This window comes from Numenius arquata, chromosome 2, assembly GCF_964106895.1.
Source record: "Numenius arquata chromosome 2, bNumArq3.hap1.1, whole genome shotgun sequence".
Classification (NCBI taxonomy): domain Eukaryota; kingdom Metazoa; phylum Chordata; class Aves; order Charadriiformes; family Scolopacidae; genus Numenius; species Numenius arquata.
Genome location: NC_133577.1, coordinates 68,751,086 through 68,770,257, shown reverse-complemented (window position 1 = coordinate 68,770,257; position 19,172 = coordinate 68,751,086). Strand labels below are relative to the sequence as shown.

At 41.2% G+C, this 19,172-nt stretch overlaps 1 protein-coding gene across 1 annotated transcript in view; it reads left to right on the top strand.

Annotated features, from left to right (window-relative positions):
• The window catches only part of PTN (pleiotrophin), a 77,859-nt gene extending 65,202 nt beyond the window's left edge, over positions 1-12,657 (top strand). The window contains exon 5 of the mRNA XM_074168145.1: positions 10,594-12,657. Coding sequence (XP_074024246.1) covers positions 10,594-10,646 — 53 coding nt within the window. The 3' untranslated portion in view covers positions 10,647-12,657. The remainder of the gene's footprint in view (positions 1-10,593) is intronic.
• The last annotated feature ends 6,515 nt before the right edge of the window (positions 12,658-19,172 follow it).

Genomic DNA, 19,172 nt, shown 5'->3' with positions numbered 1-19,172 from the left:
ACTAGAATTTTTGGTTTTGACATTTGTAATCTCAGACAAGTGTTTGACACTGATTTACCTTGTGTTGTCTTAGGGAGCTTACTGTCAAAACATGAAGCTGGGCTTCTGTTAATGAGCAGGTATATCCCCATCCTGGAGCAGAATACAACATGTAGGTTTTGAGCACTCCAGTGGCAGCCTCGACTTCTACCTGCAGCAAGGACGTCTTACAGCGCGCTGCTAGGACAGACTGACTGAGCTTTGGCAGCAGGACTTGGCTGCTGGCTGTTGCAAGGAGCCGACAATGATGTTGTCTGAATGAACTGCTGTCCCGATACGCAACTATTCATTGCTCAGACAAACTGGGTGCTGCACTGACAAAAAGGATCACCTGTGGCCCACTCCATTGTGCGCGTCGGACAATCTGCTTTTTCTGGGGTGCCCTCCCTCAACTTTGTCTTTGTGCAGCAACAAAAAATGTCTGCTTCTAAAGAGTAGCTGGAGGGGACGCAGGGGGAGAAGAAGAAATGACTTGTTAGGACTGTTATTTTCTTTTTGTTTGAAAGATGCTGGTGTCTCCTGTTTTGGCATCACACTCGTGTTGTAACTCCCTCTGTAGGTTTCAGAATTCTCCATGTTTGATGTAACTCATTAGTCGTGCAGGCATGCAGCTAGCGTAATAATTAGTATTACAGGAGGCAGAATAATAGGATCTTCTCAAACTAATTAGATATAAAAATGAGGGATTTTCTCATATTAGGAAACAGCTGTGATAGTTAAAAGAAACCTGAGAGGCAAAATTGGGAGGTTTTTCTTTTGCTGTAAAGGATGAGGCAGATTTATTGAAGAATGGCCTCTGGCGCTGACCAGGAGCCTGCAGTGAAATACAGTGATCTGGGCTCTGCAGGGCAGACACTGGCAGTGGATGCCCGGTGGGAACAGCAGAGCTGGCTGTTATTATTGTTGCTATCATCGTGATTATTTGTATTGCATGAGTGCCCAGAGGCCTCCGCTGAAAAAGAGCGCCATTGTACTAAGCACTGCATAAACATTGTGAGAGGCAGTTTTGCCATGAATCATTTATGCCTTATGGAGCTGAGAAATGTGAAAACCAAGAGAAGAAACAGTGGTCCAGAGGGGTGAGACTGGGTACTAAATGCTTGGTTGTGTTTCCCTGTGCCCCTTGCTAGTCTGAGGACAAGGCTTGTTATTTCAAGATGAAGTAAAACTCACTGGAAACTTTAGGCTCTGAGACATATCTCCTTGCTGCCATAAGATGAGGAAATACAATTTTTCTCAATTTAAGTGGGAACAAGGGTAAGCCATATAAGAGAAGTAAAACACCATGGTGGTTTCAGTGTGGATCAGCCTCAAGCTTCTAGCAAGCTGCCAGTGCAACCCATAACTAATAAAGTTTGGATGTCTTTTAATGGTGTTTTTACTGCTTATATTGCCTATGTTTCTTGGAGGCTTTGCACTGTAGTCACCCTTGAGGCTGCTTTTTTACCTTTGAAAAATTATAGTGTTTGGATAAACAATTTGCATACATTATCAGATCATAACCCAGTATCAATCTGATTGACACAACTCTGATTCGAAGGAGCAGAAAATGTTTGTTGGAGAGGGAGAAAGAGAAATATATATTTTTTTTTTAAATAAGTATTTTTCGATGCTTAGTTGTTCTGCAGCTTTTACAGGTGCTTTTGAAAAGAAAAAGGTTGGGAAGTTTCATGGGAAACCTAGACATCCATGGGGTGTTTTTACTGGTTTGTATTGCAGTTTATTTTTTTCTATGCTGCCCCAAAAGATGGAAAACTGGATGTGACAAATGTTCTTGTTTAACCCTCTTGTGCCTGCAGGAGTTTCTTTTAGGTTTAATAGAGACCTTTGTGGGTGAAAGTTTAAATAGCTTTGTGTGTGCCAATTCTGTTACACGCTCATTGTCTCACTTTCCTGGCTTGCAAGAGCAGTCCAGCCTCCTTGGCATTAGTCAGTGCCCTTGAGCCATGAAAATGCCTGAAGCTGTGGGATTTGCTGTGATAAAAGATATGCCATCAGCAAATGTTTACACTCGTTACTGTTCCCAGCAGTGAAACAGAGAGAACGCCCTGTTAGTTCCTTTCTGTACTTTCCATTCCTTTTCTACTTCTTTACTTCCTTTCTTTTCAAGCTTTCTTTTTTACCCCTTCTTTATCCCTCCATCTTATTTTCCACGTTGCAATCTGTTTATCTTTTCTTCTATCCGTGCTTACTGCTAAAGTTTTCCAGGTGACTTTTTAGAGTGTGGAGCACTGATCAAAGCCATGCCTGTGTCCTGTGCCCTCAGGGTAAATCCCATTTGGGGCAGATGCAGAAAGCACAACGGAGAAATGCGTGTGCCTGGTTTTCAAAAACTAACTAAATAATAGTCTCTATTCACAGTATGTCACAACTTTCTGCTAAATAACTATTTATATATAATATATATCTTTATATTTTTATATATAATATAGATCTCAGTTTGACATATAAACTGCCTCAATGTATGGTCTTTTTGCTGCATAGGTATATACCAAACTCCAAATGGATTACTAATACTTTTTGTTTTCAGCAGTCTCCTGCAGACATGTGAATGCAGAGAATAAACTCTGAATGTATCAGTTTGTGCCTGCACCTGTCTCACTGGCATTAAGAGGGATCTTGTGTACAGCGTAGACAGAGGGCTGAAGAGCCAGCTGGGACTGGGTCCCTCTTGTGCTGAGCACAGAATATGACAAAGAACAGTAAGAAAGTCCATACCCTACAGAAGCAGCAGCACAAACGTACCAGAGGCAGATGAAATGAAGAAGCAAACAGAAGAGCAAAGTGAGCTACTTCTGGAAATCATTTTGGTGTTACCCAGACTCCTTCAACAGTCTCCTGTTGCGAAGCAGGCTTCGCTTGAAAAGTTTATCCATTGCAGTCTTCCAAATACTTACTCTTAAGGCTTAGATATGTGTGATTCAGACTTCAAGAAAATGAGAAAAAACTTTCCTGATGTTTGTCTTCAGACAAATAGGCCATCTAGCAAAACGAGAAAATGTGTGTGTCTCTGCATAGGCAGTTTTGAAACTTTTTCTCCCAAATTTTTGAATGAAGGAAATCACCAAAATTAAACCTTTCTGATGAAAATTCTTGGTTTCAACAAATTACCACTTAAAAAAACCAACTTCCTGTAATTCCTGACGAGTTTTGTGTAAGGATGTTAAAGTGAATGTTTTTTAGGTCTTACATCCAAAAGTCAGGTTCAGTCAATGGCTTCTGACTGTCTAAAACTGTTTTAGAGCTTTGTGGATAGTTTTAGAATAAATTTGATTAATTTTTTGTTCTGCTTTTATTTCTTCCTGCAATTCCAATGAGAAGGAAAATTAGTGAAACTTTCTCCATGAGTGGCTCTTTGGTCCGTGTCTTTGTCAGATGCATTTAGTGTTTGTTACAGACATAAATTTAGCTGTTCCTCATTCATAACACACACTGCAGCCTGCCTTCCTGGCTTATATGGTGCAGCTCCACCCTTTAGGTCTAAATTGGGTCCATTTTATGTTCAAGTCTATCCAACACAGAATTTTAGCAAAGTGAGAAGCAGAACAAAACCTGCTGGAGAGGAGTGACTGGAAGAGTGGAGAAAGTGAGAAACACTTACAGACAACTAGAGAAAGTCATTAAACAAAACAGAGCTAAAGTATAGGCGATGTAATAAATTGTAATATATTAATAAAATTAAAGTCATAGAATCATAGAATGGTTAGAGTTGGAAGGGACCTTAAAGATTATCAAGTTCCAATTCCCCTGGCATTGGCAGGGGCACCTCTCACTAGACCAGGTTCTTAAAGCCCCATCCAGCCTGGTCTTGAACACTTCCAGGAATGGGGCATCCACAACTTCTCTGGGCAACCTGTTCCAGTGCCTCACCACCCTCACAGTAAAGAATTTCTTCCTGATTTCTAATCTAAATCTCTCCTCTTTCAGTTTAAAACCATTACCCCTTGACCTATCGCTACACTCCCTGATAAAGGACTCCCTCCCCATCTTTCCTGTAAGCCCCCCATCTTTCCTGTAAGCCCCCTTTGGGTACTGGAAGGCCGCTGTAAGGTCTCCTCAGAGTCTTCTCTTCTCCAGGCTGAACAACCCCAACTCTTCCAGCTTGTCTTCAGAGGAGAGGTACTCCAGCCGTCTGATCATTGTCTGAACTTGTTCCAATAGGTCCATGTCCTTCTTATGTTGGGGGCTCCAGAGCTGGATGCAGTACTCCAGGTGCGGTCTCATGAGGCTGGAGAAGCGCTGTCCTGCTTGACCTGCTGGCCACGCTTCTTTTGATGCAGCCGAGGATGCAGTTGGCTTTGTGGGCTGTGAGCATACATTGCTGGCTCATGTTGAGCTTCTTGTCAACCAGCACGCCCAAGTCCTTCTCCTCGGGGCTGGTCTCAATCCATTCTCTGCCCAGCCTGTATTTGTGCTTGGGATTGCCCTGACCCAGCTACAGGATGTTGCGCTTGGCCTGGTTGAACTTCATGAGGTTTGCACAGGCCCAACTCTCAAGTGTGTCCAGGTCTCTCTGGATGGCATCTCTTCACTCCAGTGTGTCGTCCACACCACAAAGCTTGGTGCGATCAGCAAACTTGCTGAGGGTGCACTCAATCCCAATGTCCGCATCGCCAACAAAGATGTTAAACAGCACTGGTCACAATACCAAACCCTGAGGAATGCCATTCATCACTGCTCGCCACTTGGAGCGACCACAGCTCTTGACCACAACTCTTTGAGTGCAACCATCCAGCCAATTTCTTATCCACTGAGTGGTCCATCTTTCAAATACACATCTTTTCAATTTAGAGACAAGGATAGAGTCATAGAATTGTCTAGGTTGGAAGGGACCTTTCAGATCATCTAGTCCAACCATCAACCTAACACTGACAAAATCCATCAGTAAATCATATCTCTAAGCACTATGTCTACCCATTTTTTAAATACCGTCAGGGATGGTGACTCAACCACTTCCCTGGGCAGCCTGTTCCAATGCATAATAATCCTTTCAGTGTAAAAATTTTTCCTAATATCCAATCTAAACCTCCCCTGGTGCAACTTGAAGCTGTTTCCTCTTGTCCTATCTCCTGTTACTTGGAAGAAGAAACTGACTCCTACCTCTCTACAACCTCCTTTCAGGTAGCTGTAGAGAACAGGACAGTGGCAACTGCTTTGTGCAAGTCCAGGTATCATTTCAAGTCATATCAATGTCATTGATTCGTTGGAAAGTTGTGTTCTACTGATGTTTGGCTAGTGGAGAATTGCTTTTTTTTTCCATCCAGTAGACTAGTGTGTTTCTCAAAGAGTCTTGTCAGAAGAATTCATTTTGGAACAAAATTGCTATCATAATGTAGTTTTTCTTTCTTAAACTCATTTGGAATACATAAATGCTTTATGTAAGGCAGGAAAATAGCAGGAAAACTAATTAGATGGCCGTCAAATGTTCTGTTTCTCTGGAAGCAGAAGAAATACCATATTTAAAGGGTATTTCAGAAATCAAGAGATTTGTTTCTACAGTCACGGAAATCACAAGATAGTCCAGTTTCCGTTCCTAGAGAGCAGGGTGAACCTCTCTAGGGTGATTTTTATTTTTTTCACCAAGGAATGAAGTCCTTGATTTTGTCAAAGTCAAGACTGCTCCCTCCCACATGGCTTGGCATTTCATCCCCAAAATTTGGAAGTGCTCTGCACCACCATAGCAACCAGGTACTTTAGAAAATTTGCCCCAACGAGAGGTAGAGAGCCCTTTAGAAAACCTGCCTTCCTCTGTAGTCAGTGGGACTGAGTGCTAGTTCCTGGGAAAATTGTGTCCTGAACACCTGGTGTTGAAATTCTTTAACCTTCCATCAGCACAGCTTTTGCTATTTCGAATGATTTATATTGCTTTTGGGGACACTGCTTGACATTTATATATAGGAGTTCAGCAGTGCCATGAGTGAATTGTTACCTTCTTCTCAACAAATGAAAATAAGTACCTGCAAATCTTGGCTTACAAATCTTGGCTTCTATTAAAATGTAATTACCTCCCTTTTGTGCCTTATACGTTAAGAGTGGCTTCAAATGGTATGTGGCTCCTATTTGACATAATTACTTTCCTTTGCTGCTTGCATAGTAAGAATGAGGCTCCAGAATAAAGATGACTATTTAAAGAGGGCTGCTGCCATTCCAAATTGCATAGAGACAGTTCTGCTTATCAAACTAATTTGTTTACTTGATTAAGATCCCCACTGGAATTTTTGTTACCGGTCTTCATGGACCCACAGAAATGGGTCCAGTGCTAATCCATGACCACACAGCCTTTAATCCTGTGAATAATTCTTAGGCATACAACTATTCATAGGGTTATTCGTGGTGAATGATTAGATAATCCAGTGTGTGTGCATCGACACAGTTTGCTCTTGCAGGGCTATTTGTACAATGCTGCGTGGGTGTTTTTATCTTGCTGGAAGTGCTCTGGGAGCGGGATGGCTGTGCAGTGCTTGGTTGCTGCGTTCTGCAGGGACTGCCAGGTATTCTGCATTTCCTCTTTGCATGTGTCCTGCTCCAGGATCCTGGCCTCCATCTGAGCAAGGGCACCACCAGGCAGCCTCTCACTGTGGGGATAAGAGAGAGGGGGAAAAGCGTATGCTGTAAAACAGACACAAAAATTGAGGACTGTTTTGTCATCCTCATTAATATTCTGGAGCATATGTAGCTCATTCTTCCAGTGCTTTTGTTTTGCTACAAGGATGCACTGGGATGGTCAAGATAGGTATTTCCTTGAGGTGAAGGAAGCCCAGTCCAGAGTGGAGAAGGTATAGCTCCTGCTGCTGCTTCCCTCAGTGTGGCTGTGTGCTGAGCCATGCCGAAGATGGAAGGACATTTTGGCCGGGGCACTAACACACACAACGCACTTGGAGCAGTAGGCAAACAGCTACCCTCAGCCGTTCCCTCCACTGCACAAAAAGGCTGTTTCAGTGGGAACTTCTTGATGGGTTACTATAGTTTCTGATGGCAGACTGGGACCACATGAAGAGACCTGGCAGGAAATCGCTGAACCGAAGGTCTGGCATCCAATCTGTGCTAAGGTGAATTGAATTTTGATAATTTTAATGTATGGAATAGGAATCGGAATGGGATTATTGTTGACAGTGTATATAGGGGATCTTTCCCTCATTTAACTGGTAGGTGGCTACAGCTGATGCTGGGGCATAGGATTGTTTAGCTCTCAGGTAACTGGTTTTGTACTCTCAACTGGTCAGGCTTTTGAGCATGGTGTCAGTGCTGGCATTGCTGGCATGGTTACCCTTTCAGTCAAGCCTCACTCTGGGAAGGGAAGTGTTGGCAGACCAAGTGATGAGAGCAACGTGGATCCCAGTGTGACTGTGTGAGCTGACCTGATAGCGTGTCATAAAAGTTTAAATAGTAGTGTAGGGTGAACAAAGATGAGGACAATGAAAATGACACAGATATCCAGAGATGGTCTGAGCAATGAGAAAACATGAACAAAGGAACTTAAGGAGGAACTTAAAGGAACTTTATACTTTGTTAGCCATGGACATACAGTTGTGCCCAGACAGTTGTGATTAATGGGGTGAAATCCAGTTGGCAGCCGGTCACCAGTGGTGTCCCTCAGGACTCAGTTTTGGGGCCGGTCTTGTTTAATATCTTTATTGATGATCTGGATAAGGGGATTGAGTGCACCCTCAGTAAGTTTGCAAATGACACCAAACTAGGTGTGAGCGTTGATCTGCTTGAGGGTCAGCAGGCTCTACAGAGGGACCTGGACAGGTTGGATCAATAGGCCAAGGCCAATGGGATGAGGTTTAATAAGGCCAAGTGCCGGGTCCTGCATTTCGGTCACAACAACCCCAGGCAACGCTACAGGCTTGGGGAAGAGTGGCTGGAAAGCTGCCCAGCAGAAAAGGACCTGGGGGTGTTGGTGGACAGCCGGCTTAACATGAGCCAGCAGTGTGCCCAGGTGGCCAAGAAGGCCAACAGCATCCCGGCCTGTATCAGGAGCAGTGTGGCCAGCAGGAGTAGGGAAGTCATCGTGCCTCTGTACTCGGCACTGGTGAGGCCTCACCTCGAGTACTGTGTTCAGTTCTGGGCCCCTCACTACAGGAAGGACACTGAGCTGCTGGAGCGTGTCCAGAGGAGAGCCACCAAGCTGGTGAGGGGTCTAGAGAACAAGTCATATGAGGAGAGGTTGAGGGAACTGGGCATGTTTAGTTTGGAGAAGAGGAGGCTGAGGGGGGACCTCATTGCCCTCTACAACTACCTGAAAGGAGGTTGTAGGGAGGTGGGTGTTGGCCTCTTCTCCCAAGTGAATAATGGCAGGACCAGAGGAAATGGTCTGAAGTTGCGGCAGGGGAGGTTTAGATTAGGTATTAGGAAGAATTACTTTACTGAGAGTGGTCAGGCACTGGAACAGCCTGCCCAGGGAGGTGGTGGAGTCGCCATCCCTGGAGGTATTTAAGAAATGTGTAAACATGGCACTTCAGGGCATGCTCTAGTGCCTGAGACTGTTGGTTTGTGTCTTTTTGTGGGTGGGTGTGGTGTGTGGTTGTGTATGGTTTTTTTGTTTGTTGTTTTTTTGTTTTTTTTTTTTGTTGTTGTTGTTTTGTGGGTTTTTTTGGCTTTTGTTTTTGTTTGGGTTTTTTTGTGGTTGGACTCGATGATCTCAAAGGTCCTTTCAACCGTGAAGATTCTGTGATTCTGTGATACTGTAGTCTGTAGCCTGACCATAGTCAAAACACGTGGAGGGCAGCTGTGAACAGACTTGAGCATGAGAGTATGAACAGCAACAGTTTCATGGGTCAGTATCTGGGTATTGGTGTCTGTGGCAGGATTTTTAAAAGAGCCTAAGGACTGGGAAATATTTGAGAAATTTTCTTTTTCTTTTTTTTTTTGTTTTATGTTGCCACAACTCTGGGGGTGCATGTCATTTCATGGAGTACATGGGCTTTGCATCAATACAGCTTACCTGTCTGAAAGATTAAGGTGTGGTGGTGTGAGTACCTTTAATGTGAGAGGAATTACATCCTACACATGAGGGTTTTACTCTGCTGAGGCACGGAGCAGAATCACTTGTCTTTGTAGGTAGATGGGTTTGGCAGCTTGGGTGATAAGCAGATTGTCACAAGGTAGACAACAGGGAGGACTGAGCTTTTGCTAACAGCAGCAGATATAGACCCACTGGGGCCAAGTGCAAATGAATAAACAGTGGGTTGTCTGGTACCTCAAGTCAAGTGCAAAGTGCATAGTCTCTGACAATGGAGACCTGATGCGATTGCACAACTCCAGACCAAAAAGCTTCTCATGGTGGTGACTTCACCGCTACCGTGAGCTGCACATACTCTATTGAAGAGTCGCATTAACAGTCAGCCCACATTCCTACATCTTCTTTGCTTTTAGTAAATTTAGTTGAACTCTGCAGAGTGCCTTTCTGCTTGTGCTGTATCTAAATAGATTTTACAGATTCAGGTGCTGGTCTGATTGATAAAATACTGCTGTTTCTTTCAGAAGAAGTCGTGTTGGGGGGGGAAGAGAGAGTGTGAGAGAGAGCGCGATCAATACAGAATCCAGGAGGTTCGGTGATACAGAGGGAAAATTCACAGAAACTCAGTTTCTATCCCTCTGTAGTACCTGTTGTGTTGTGTTTTGTGGTAGTATCCATGAGGATTTATTCACGTTCCCACGGAGAACTGTTGTCCCCCCCATCTCAGGGTGACAGGTGGTAAAAGAGTACCTAATCTTCTTAATTCACATTCATTTTTCAGGTCCCTCTGTGAATTTCCTTTGCCTGTAGAACACCACACTACCCTGTAGCACAGTGAAAGATCCCGCAGATGGTAGTATAATATATAAATAATATAGTACTAGTATAGTATATAATATATAAACTTTCACTTGTACCTTCACATAGTTCCCTTATTTACCCTAAATTAATCAGAGAAGCAGATGCTCCCTAGTCCCTTCCGTGTCCTATCATTACCAGCTGGCTGGACAGACCGTGCTCTAATGACTCCAGGCCAAACTTCAGTTGCCGCTCGAGTGTGCGTAGGTGTTTGTCCCAGACAAAGGGGGAAGGCTTGGCAATGGAGAAGCTAATGAAACAAGTGAGCTTTCTCATCACACTCTGGAGTTGCTCTCATATTCAAAGAAAGCCAAAGACTAACAATGAAATAGAAAGGAAGCAATGGAGGGGTTTGTGTATGGGTAGTGTGTGCAAAGCTTTCTTCCAGCTCTCCACTGAGCCATGACCCGGTTTCTTCAGGAGCTGCCTGCTGTTTTCTTATTTTCGAAGCAAGTTCCTGAGACAATGCTTTGCATGCCAAGCAGGGTCAGCTGCTCAGATAGGAAGGGTTCTGAACTGAACATGCACCCCCTTTCCATCTTCCCTCGCATCTTGGCTATTCCTTTTTTTTTTCAGTTTTTCCTCCTGTTTTGCCTTTCCTTTTTCATAATGAGGAAACAAAATTGGTCCTTACGTGCATAGAGAAAACAGGGGGAACTTTCAGGGGTATTGGATTAAATTTATTGCAGTGACTGCTAGATGCTAATTTTTTATGGTTATTGTTATCTTGACAGAGTCCAAGAAGAAGAAAAAGGAAGGCAAGAAACAAGAGAAGATGCTGGATTAATGGAGCCAACTTGGGCAATGTGAGAAAGGGACATCAGCAAACATGATCAGTTAACAGTTTCATTTATATCTAGGCATTTTATCCTAAAATTATTTATAGCTTAATGGTACCATAGAAGGAAACAAGCAAACACAGAAAAAAAAATACCTTTTTTTATTACTTTAGTATTTTTATGTATAACCCTAACAACAATTTTTAGAGGCCTGTAATAAAGGACTCCAAACTCATTTAGAAAATTATGTCTATTGTATATTGAACAATGTAGAGGTTTTTAAAATATTTTTTTTCTCAAGTCTTGCCATAGGTCTCAATCTAGTAATTACTCCATGCAAGCAGAACCTGAACCTGTGTGGAGCTCTGCTGAAGCCAGTGGTGCCCTTTGTGAACATAGGAGATTGGCTGGATGCAATTATATTTAAGATTGGGACCTTATATCTGAAAAAAAACCCAGATTTGTTTCTTAAGTTCTTATTACATCTGAATAACTGTATGAAATTATTTGTTTAAGGAAAGGATGGGGGCATTTTGTTGAGTATTTACAGGCATAGATTTTTTTTGGATGTGGTGAATGTTCATTCCAAAATGCTACCATCTCCAGGTAAAAGCCAGTAGCACTCCTATCCTTGGGCATATTTTGTATGTTGGCAGGAAAAATTCTGAAATCTTTCAACGGTTGGACTTAGAAGAGTCCTAATTTTTCACAATTTTCTAGCAATGATTTTTCCAAGTGGAATAATAGCAAAAATTTGCATTTTTTAGCGTATCACTGCTGGTGGATGGCAGTGTCCTCTGTTTTACCTATAAAAGATGAAAAATGTTTTCTTTTATTTGTTTATTTTTCCAGAAGGGAGAATATCCTTTTCTCAGAAATCTAGCTGAAATTGTTGCGATTCAGCCTGATCCAACTCCCTTTTGTATCATTGGGAATCTTCCTGTTGATTTTAATTATAGCTGGTTGAAAAGTAGTATGTTTGGTGGGAAGTAACAGAAGAAATCTCTTTGGAAATTGCCTGAGAGAGTTCATGTTTTTGACCAAAAAAGGGACAATTTGTGGGACTTGAACCCAATAGGAATGAAATTAAATTTTGTTTCTGTTAGCAAAGCAGAGGGGAAATATAAAACCAGTACCTTTTGCTTTCTTCCATTTCTGTATAAGCAAAAAGACCTTGAAAATAAAAATAGGTCTGTGATTTTTTTTACTTTTTTAAAATGCTCTGCAGGGAAAAAAAATGACCAGCTGATTTTCAGTTTGTTCAATTTTGTCTATTTTAAGTGATAATAAGTCCTAAGAAAAGTCAGAAAGTAGGAAAAAGATATAACAAAGGGCTGGTCTGTCCCCAGATAAAGGGTTTTTTAACAAACTAAACAACCATCAGACCAGACTTTTTAGAGGAAACATAAGGGATTTCAGTGCCCAAATTAATTTCAAAATCATCGCTTTTAAATTCTAAAACTTAAAATTCAACAGCAAGAAATAAGCTTTGCTGTTTGTGTAGGCTGCAGGCTTGCCTGCTGCTCAAGAGGAATAGTCTCCCTTGTACTGCTGTGGGTACCCACTGACTTCAGCAAATCTGCAGCGGGGTGCGTTCATCTGAGTAAATCACATCATTGCTCTGTTAGGATTAGTTTGTAGACAAGCAGAGAATCTTTTTCCAGACTAACATCACTCCCCTTTTCTATGCAAAAAAATTGTAACAATTGCAGAGCTTACCCTCTTTTCTTTCACGTGGAGGGTATGGCTAATTTGAATTCACAGCAAGGCAAGTCCTTCTGTAGACATTCCCAAGCCCTTTTGAAGCCAGCTAGACAAGGCTGCTCATAGCTCAAGGTAGACTAGCCACACAATTATTTTCCAGACTCCTTGGGTGTGTTTTGCAGTCTGTGTTGATGTCCTTGTTATTTTGACTATGCTGTTAGACATACCTGAGCCAGTGGTATAGTTAAAAATGTCCCCAGTGTGTGGTGGATATGCAATGACCAAATCAAAAATCATAAAGGCTCATATTTGGGTGGTTCTGGGTGCTATTTGGTATGTTCATGGTCTAATCAGGTCTACCTGTGCTTGTGCCTCAGACTTAAACTAATGGATTGGTAGGTCTGATCGAAAGGAAAGGGAGAAAGAAGCTTTTTCACTCACCAAAGGTTTGTCTGTCTAAATGCTGCATCAGTTCACTTAAAGTGGTTCAGCTTTGAGTGCAAACACTGTTGCACCATTGTCTTACACTGGTTAATCTAGTCCATGTTTCATATGGAGCTGGCAGGGGTTGGGAATGATGCTGAGACCAACAGTTTGACTATCCTTTAGCAAACTTTAGATGTGACTTCTAATTTCCACCTCTGTGAGTAAGAAGAAAATAAATTCCCCTGTGTTTCCTCTGACACCTCATGGCCCTTATGATTAACTGCCCACCTGGCTTGTTAAGGGAACATTCCTAATAGTTTTTGAAGGAGGCCAGTCAAGTTCGTATGGTGGTGTAGGGCCTCCATGGAGAGAGTTTACAGGAAACAAAGAAGCAAATAAAAGCATACCATGTTAGGACCAGAAGAAAGTGCAGCAGTCCTGGTAGCAAAGGGTGTGAAATAGAAGAACACTTCCTCTGTACTACTTACCAGCCTATGTTTGGATCTGTGTTGGCATCTTATTTTTGACAATAATTGGAGTTGTATCTGTCATAGTTTATAAACAATGAAGAAAATTTCCAAGAAACCAGCAGAAAACATTCTGTGGAAACCCTAGTTATGAAGGAAGTGATAAAAGTAATTCATGGCAGAACACAGAGGAAGATTGAATAGAACAGGTCAGTCAGGTCAGCTCTGAAAGGAGGTACCTGGTTACCTAACAGGAGCAGTTGCTTCACTAGTGACATTATCAAGAAAGCAAGAGGCAAGTAACAGAAGAAAACCTCTTCCCACCCTATCTTGCTCAGTTTCCACTTGAGTCGTTCTGAAATTTCTCCTTATTTGCTTTCTAATCTTTTGTCCTCCCTCCTTTGGGAGGGCAACCTTGTCTGACAGTGCTGTGGGGGTGGCTACTTCAGATGAAATATGTATTTTACCCTCTTGGTGCTATCCTGTTACAACGGAAAATGACTTAGCATAGACGTGTTGCTTAGCTAGTTTAACTGACTGAAGCTTGTTTCACGAAAGTCCTTCTTGAGAAGTGGTTTCCATCTTCATTTGCTGCAGCTAAAATACGGTATGGGGAGATGATAGAAATCCCCCAAATGACAGCTATTTCTGAGCGCTCAAATCGCTTAGAAAAGAGAGGGGTGAGTTGCTGAACATCGGCTAAGGATGAATCCGCATCCAGACTCTGGATTATAGCAAGTTTAAATTTAGGGGAATGTGGGTGTAGCTCTCTTCCCTTCCTCTAAGTAGGTTGAGGCATGCTTCTAAGCAATTAGGCCCGTCTGTGTCTTGATTCAAAACATTATTTGAGGTTTGGTGCATTTTCTGACTTTGACAGAAATGCCCCTGTCAAATTCCTGACAGAAATGCCCATATTGAAAGAGAATGGCAGCCTAGCATATTTAACAGACTATTAAGTGCAGCAAAACTATAAGGCAAGGCTCCAAGAATGGAAAACCCTTGTTGTACATGCAGGTGGCTACTAAGTTGTAACTTGTACTCATCTTCTAATTCCATAATGACATTCTGGATTGTACTGTTTTTCAAAGGAGAAAAATTATGAGAAATTAAAGAATAATAATTACAAAACATATCAACACACAGCATTGGAGACTTTGTCAAGAAGAGACAGATAGGAAGTCAGGAGCATTTTATACAAACTTCTTTTGCATGTTCCTTGAATAGGGAAGGCTGGCACGTTTGTTTTTATGCTTTGATTTGTGCCTTAATGAAAACTAACCAGACGTAGAATGTTACAGAGAAGTAAAGGCCCACTCCAACCTCAATAGAACCTGTCCAACAGGAGGCAACATCAAAAGGAGACACTACTATGTCTGCTTTTTTTGATTTAGGAGTGCAAGTTATGATGCTGTTTATAGGAGAAAACGTAACGTATTTCTATAACTTTGGTGTAGGTCCTTCACCACTCGGTATGTGGCAGTGGACAATTCAAGTAAAAAAACAGAGCATTAGGATGAACTAAGCAGAAGTGGATACTTAACGGAGACTGTTTATAGAAACAGGCCTGTAAACTCCCTGAAAATAGCCATGCTGCTATCAGGGAGTGTCTGAAGATAAACGTTGTGTAGCATTCCCATTTGTTTAATGGAATCCTTTAACATATGATGGAATTTATCTGAGTTTCCTTTGTCTAATGTCAATTATGAGGGTGGGACAAAAGCCAACCTGACTTTCCTTCAGTCTAGGAACTGCAACAACATTAACAATGTAAACCTGCCACTTTTCTAAAGCAAAATATTGGTGAGGTACACCATTTTAACATGATGCAGTAGACTTTCACATCTTCCAAATTCTTATAGAAGGGGAAGCAGTATGTTAGTGAGGGTAGGTATCTCATCTTTTTAAACTCTCTAGGACAGTATCTTCTGTGAATTGCTGATTGTGTTCTCTCCTTTGCGGGGACAGATTATACCTGTTGTCTGCCTTCTCCCACTTATCTCTAATTGTGATAGAATTTGTAGGTTTTCTGTCAATTCTGCTGAGACACTCTGCCTCTCAGCCAAATTTCTGTGCGTATTGTTGATCCTTCCTCATGCTTGAGGCTGTGTTCTCTGTTTCTTGCTGGATTGTTGCAAAACAACCCCAGCAAAACCCTACCATCAGGTACCTCTCACTGTGTCCTTCTAAGATTAAAAGACAGAGCAGGAACTTGTTAATCAGAAGATTATAATGAACGAGGAAATATGAGAATGGGCAAAGATATTCCCTGGATTCAGCGGGAGGGTGGCTTGCTGCTAAAACCCTCATCATAGCTCAACCTGGTCAAGGCTTCCAAGGGGACAGAAATGCATCACATTTGATCGAAAATTAGAGACAACGATATAAGAGTGTCTGCCCTCAAACAGAAAAACACCTTAGCTAGATAAACAGTGGCAAGAAGCTGCATCCTTTCCCACTGTGTCGTTTTTTATCATCAAATTAAAGGGAAGAGACATAGAGCTTCAGGGATAGTGGAATACTTGCCTGAGCAAAGTGAAGCACAGAGAGAGCCTCTTCTACCCTATGGGTTTTTGCATTTGGAGAAAGTCTAGGTAGTACTATTCCTAGCAGCAGAAGACTTTGTGTGCTTTTGGATCGAAACTAAATGATACTCAAGTCTAATCATTTTCCTAATGTTCCTTTTCTGCTGGTCTTCAAAGTGGCAGTCTGCCTTGTGGCCTCATCACTTGGACCTGAGCAGAAATGAAATATTTCAAGGAAAATATGGGAATTACATTATATTCAACCATCATTATCTCATTGGTGGGGCTGAGCATTCCTTTTGCCCATTCTGCAATTTGCCATTTAAATGTGGAGTGTCTTGGGGTCCGAGGTGGCTAAAATCTCAGTATGTATCTCCTAGCCTTTAAATTGCTCGGCTTTGGGTGAGTTCCCTGTGAAAAAACTGTACCTAAAATTCTTATTCCTTTCTTAGAATAACAAACAAAACCCACAACAAAACTGAAAGCATGTGTCCAGTGTATGAGTTTATGGATGTGATAAAACAGAGGCTCCCAAGTATTCCCATTTCAGAAGGTCATTCAAAGTTAAAGACTGTACAAAAGCTTTAGCCCTGAATTCTGTGATGTAAAGCTAGGAAAATGGATAGCATCTGCAGTGCTGTCTTATCCATAGCCAATTTCATTCAATTAATTACACTGTTTGAATTCCCTCACCCTAATCTACCTGGCAACAAGACATAATTTAACTTTTATCATTAGGTCATTCATTACACTTCTCATATGATAATTATGTAGTACATCTAGATGTTTACGGCTGAAGGAAATGGCTCTGATAATCCAGATTGTGTTGTGGTCACTGAGGGAACCTGAAGCAGAGACAGGCTTGGGGCTAGAAACCACCTAATGAGGATGTCAGCATCAGACACAGCAACTCTCTAAATATACATGCATACATACTGCATATATATATTCCCCCATCTATGGGGAAGCAAAACTCCATTAAAAAGTGCATACTTAACTCAAAATGTGTCTCATGACTAGTGCTGCCATGTTTTCAAGCTAAAGTAGAAGTGAAAGGGTTTTTTGTCCTGTGTTGTTATTTACATGAGGATGCAAGAGTAGTATATAGTATGAAAAGCTAGATTTCGTGCCACTCGCTGGCATATCAGTTGAAGGATAGCTGTGTCCAAGGAAAATGCAAAACACATGCCAATGAAATGGCCGATAGGACTTAGTATCAGAGTGATGTTCTCTTCTGTCACACCAAGTACACGGAAGGGCTTTGTTCAAAACTTCAAGGTGGACGAACAGCTTCAGTTAGGTGTGAACATACAAACCCAGGCAGAAAAAGGCTTTTTCTCTGCCAATACTAAGTGAGGAAAATGGGAAAAAAAGATGGAAAAAAAAAAAAGTAAAACAGAAATCATCTTGATACTTGTAGTTTGGGTGTTAAACAGAAAGAAGGAATAAAAGTCAAAATAACAAATTAAAGCCTGAATATCGCATTCAATCGATTTCTAATTCTGTATATATCTATTAAACCAGTGCTATATGATATTTTCTCATGGGTTACTCTCTTTTTCCTGTTTCTTTTCCTTTTTTTTTTTTTCAGTTTGTATATTGATTTTGTAAGCTAGCAGTGTGTTACCTTTTCGATTTTTTTAAACTTGTATGAAAGCCATATATCCATATCGTAGAATGAAAGCATTAATCCTGTAACATCCCGTAATGTTTCCCTTAGCTCTGTCGGATTGTGGGAGGCTCTAGCGAATGTATATGTTTACCAATTGTATCAACATAATTTACTTGCTCTTAGTGGAGATAAAGAATTAAATAAACTAATACATGGAAGTGTGGTGTTCTCATTTGGTTGTGGAAACTGTAGGGGACTTCCGAAGTTTCTTAAATTAATTTCAAGTATTCTTAATGGTCTTTCTTTATTGTACTTGTTTCCAGTCAGTGTTGCTTGTCACAGAAACACTTTTCTTTGTAAATTCAGAAAAAGTTTAGACTAGAAAGAAATCTACCAGAAAATGATACTAGCAGAAAACAGTTCTTCGGTTTTTGTATAGTGAAATCTGTCCCGAATTCCTGACACCAGTTCTGTAAAGCAGCTTGTTTTAGTATACAGTTATTTCAACCTGTATAATATTAACACAATGACGGGTTGCAGATCAGGAGTTTGACTTTTTGTTTTGTTTTGTTTTTTTTTTAATTTGTCTATCAGCTAAGCAGTGGGAAAACATTATTCCCAGCCTTGTCATGCTCAGCTGTTTTAACTTTAACAGTGACTTTAATGAGTATGTGTGTTTGGTGAGAGATGATTAAGCCTCAAAAGTAGAGCAAAGAAATTAAATTACATTAATGGACTAAATAAAATTATGCAGAAATTGAGGTAATGCTCATTGTATGTTAATTTCTTCTCCTTTCTTTTTGTTCTTTCATAATTTTTTTTCCTAAGTCTGCTTTCTTTTCTGAATGCTTTTCCTGGTTTTGTTTCTGTGTCCAACTATTAGTTAAAATGTTAGAATAATTAATTACATACAAGCCATTCCATCACTCACTGCCAAAAGAGGGAGATGCTTCACACTGTTTACAAGGCTAGGAGATTTATACAGGCTTCTGAAATTGTTTGGAAGAAAGTGATGTATTATAAGGTATGAAAACTGACAGTGCATTCTTCAAACCGCTAATGGACTCAACAACCTAAATCCTATCATTGGAAAGGAGACCAAGTACTCACTATTGTTTGATTACAAAAGGAACAATTTTAATTCCTTTTTAATGTGCTACTTAGCAGTTAGTTACAATTTTGCTGAGTAATGAGAGAATTTTAAGATGCTCTTGTTCTTCCATGGGAGATGCCTGATCTTGTCAGTAAGCTTGGACTGCTTGAGGATTGTCTCAAGTCATGCTTAGCTTCCCAAAGCTCCATCATGCAGGGCACAGAGGTCTCTGATTTCTCCTGTCCTTCTCACCTCTGTCCTCAAATGCTGATTAAGCTATAAATAGGCCTGGCAAAGACCTTTTAGATAAGCTCTTTTCTGGTGGGTTGCCTTCATGGAGTAGGGTCTTAGAAGGCCATGTCTGTCTTTATGTAGCCTCCTTTTGTTATATATGGAGTATATGAATGGAGAGGACTTCATGCAGAAGGGACCCAAGTTCTGCTACAAACTTCTGGGGGTGGTGGTTCATTAAGTGGATCTATGGATGCAAGGAGGACAGGCAGTGGTGACTGGGATGAGATGTCCACACAAACGTAACCACTAGCAGTGCATAGACCATTTTGAGAACTCTAAGACCCCACAGCTCAACCTATGCACGACAACAGCGGAAGTTAAAAACCTATTTTTATTTCATCATCCCTCTAGCCTTGCACATGGTAGAATTGTAGTTGATACTCAAATGCATAATAATTGAACACACACACACACAC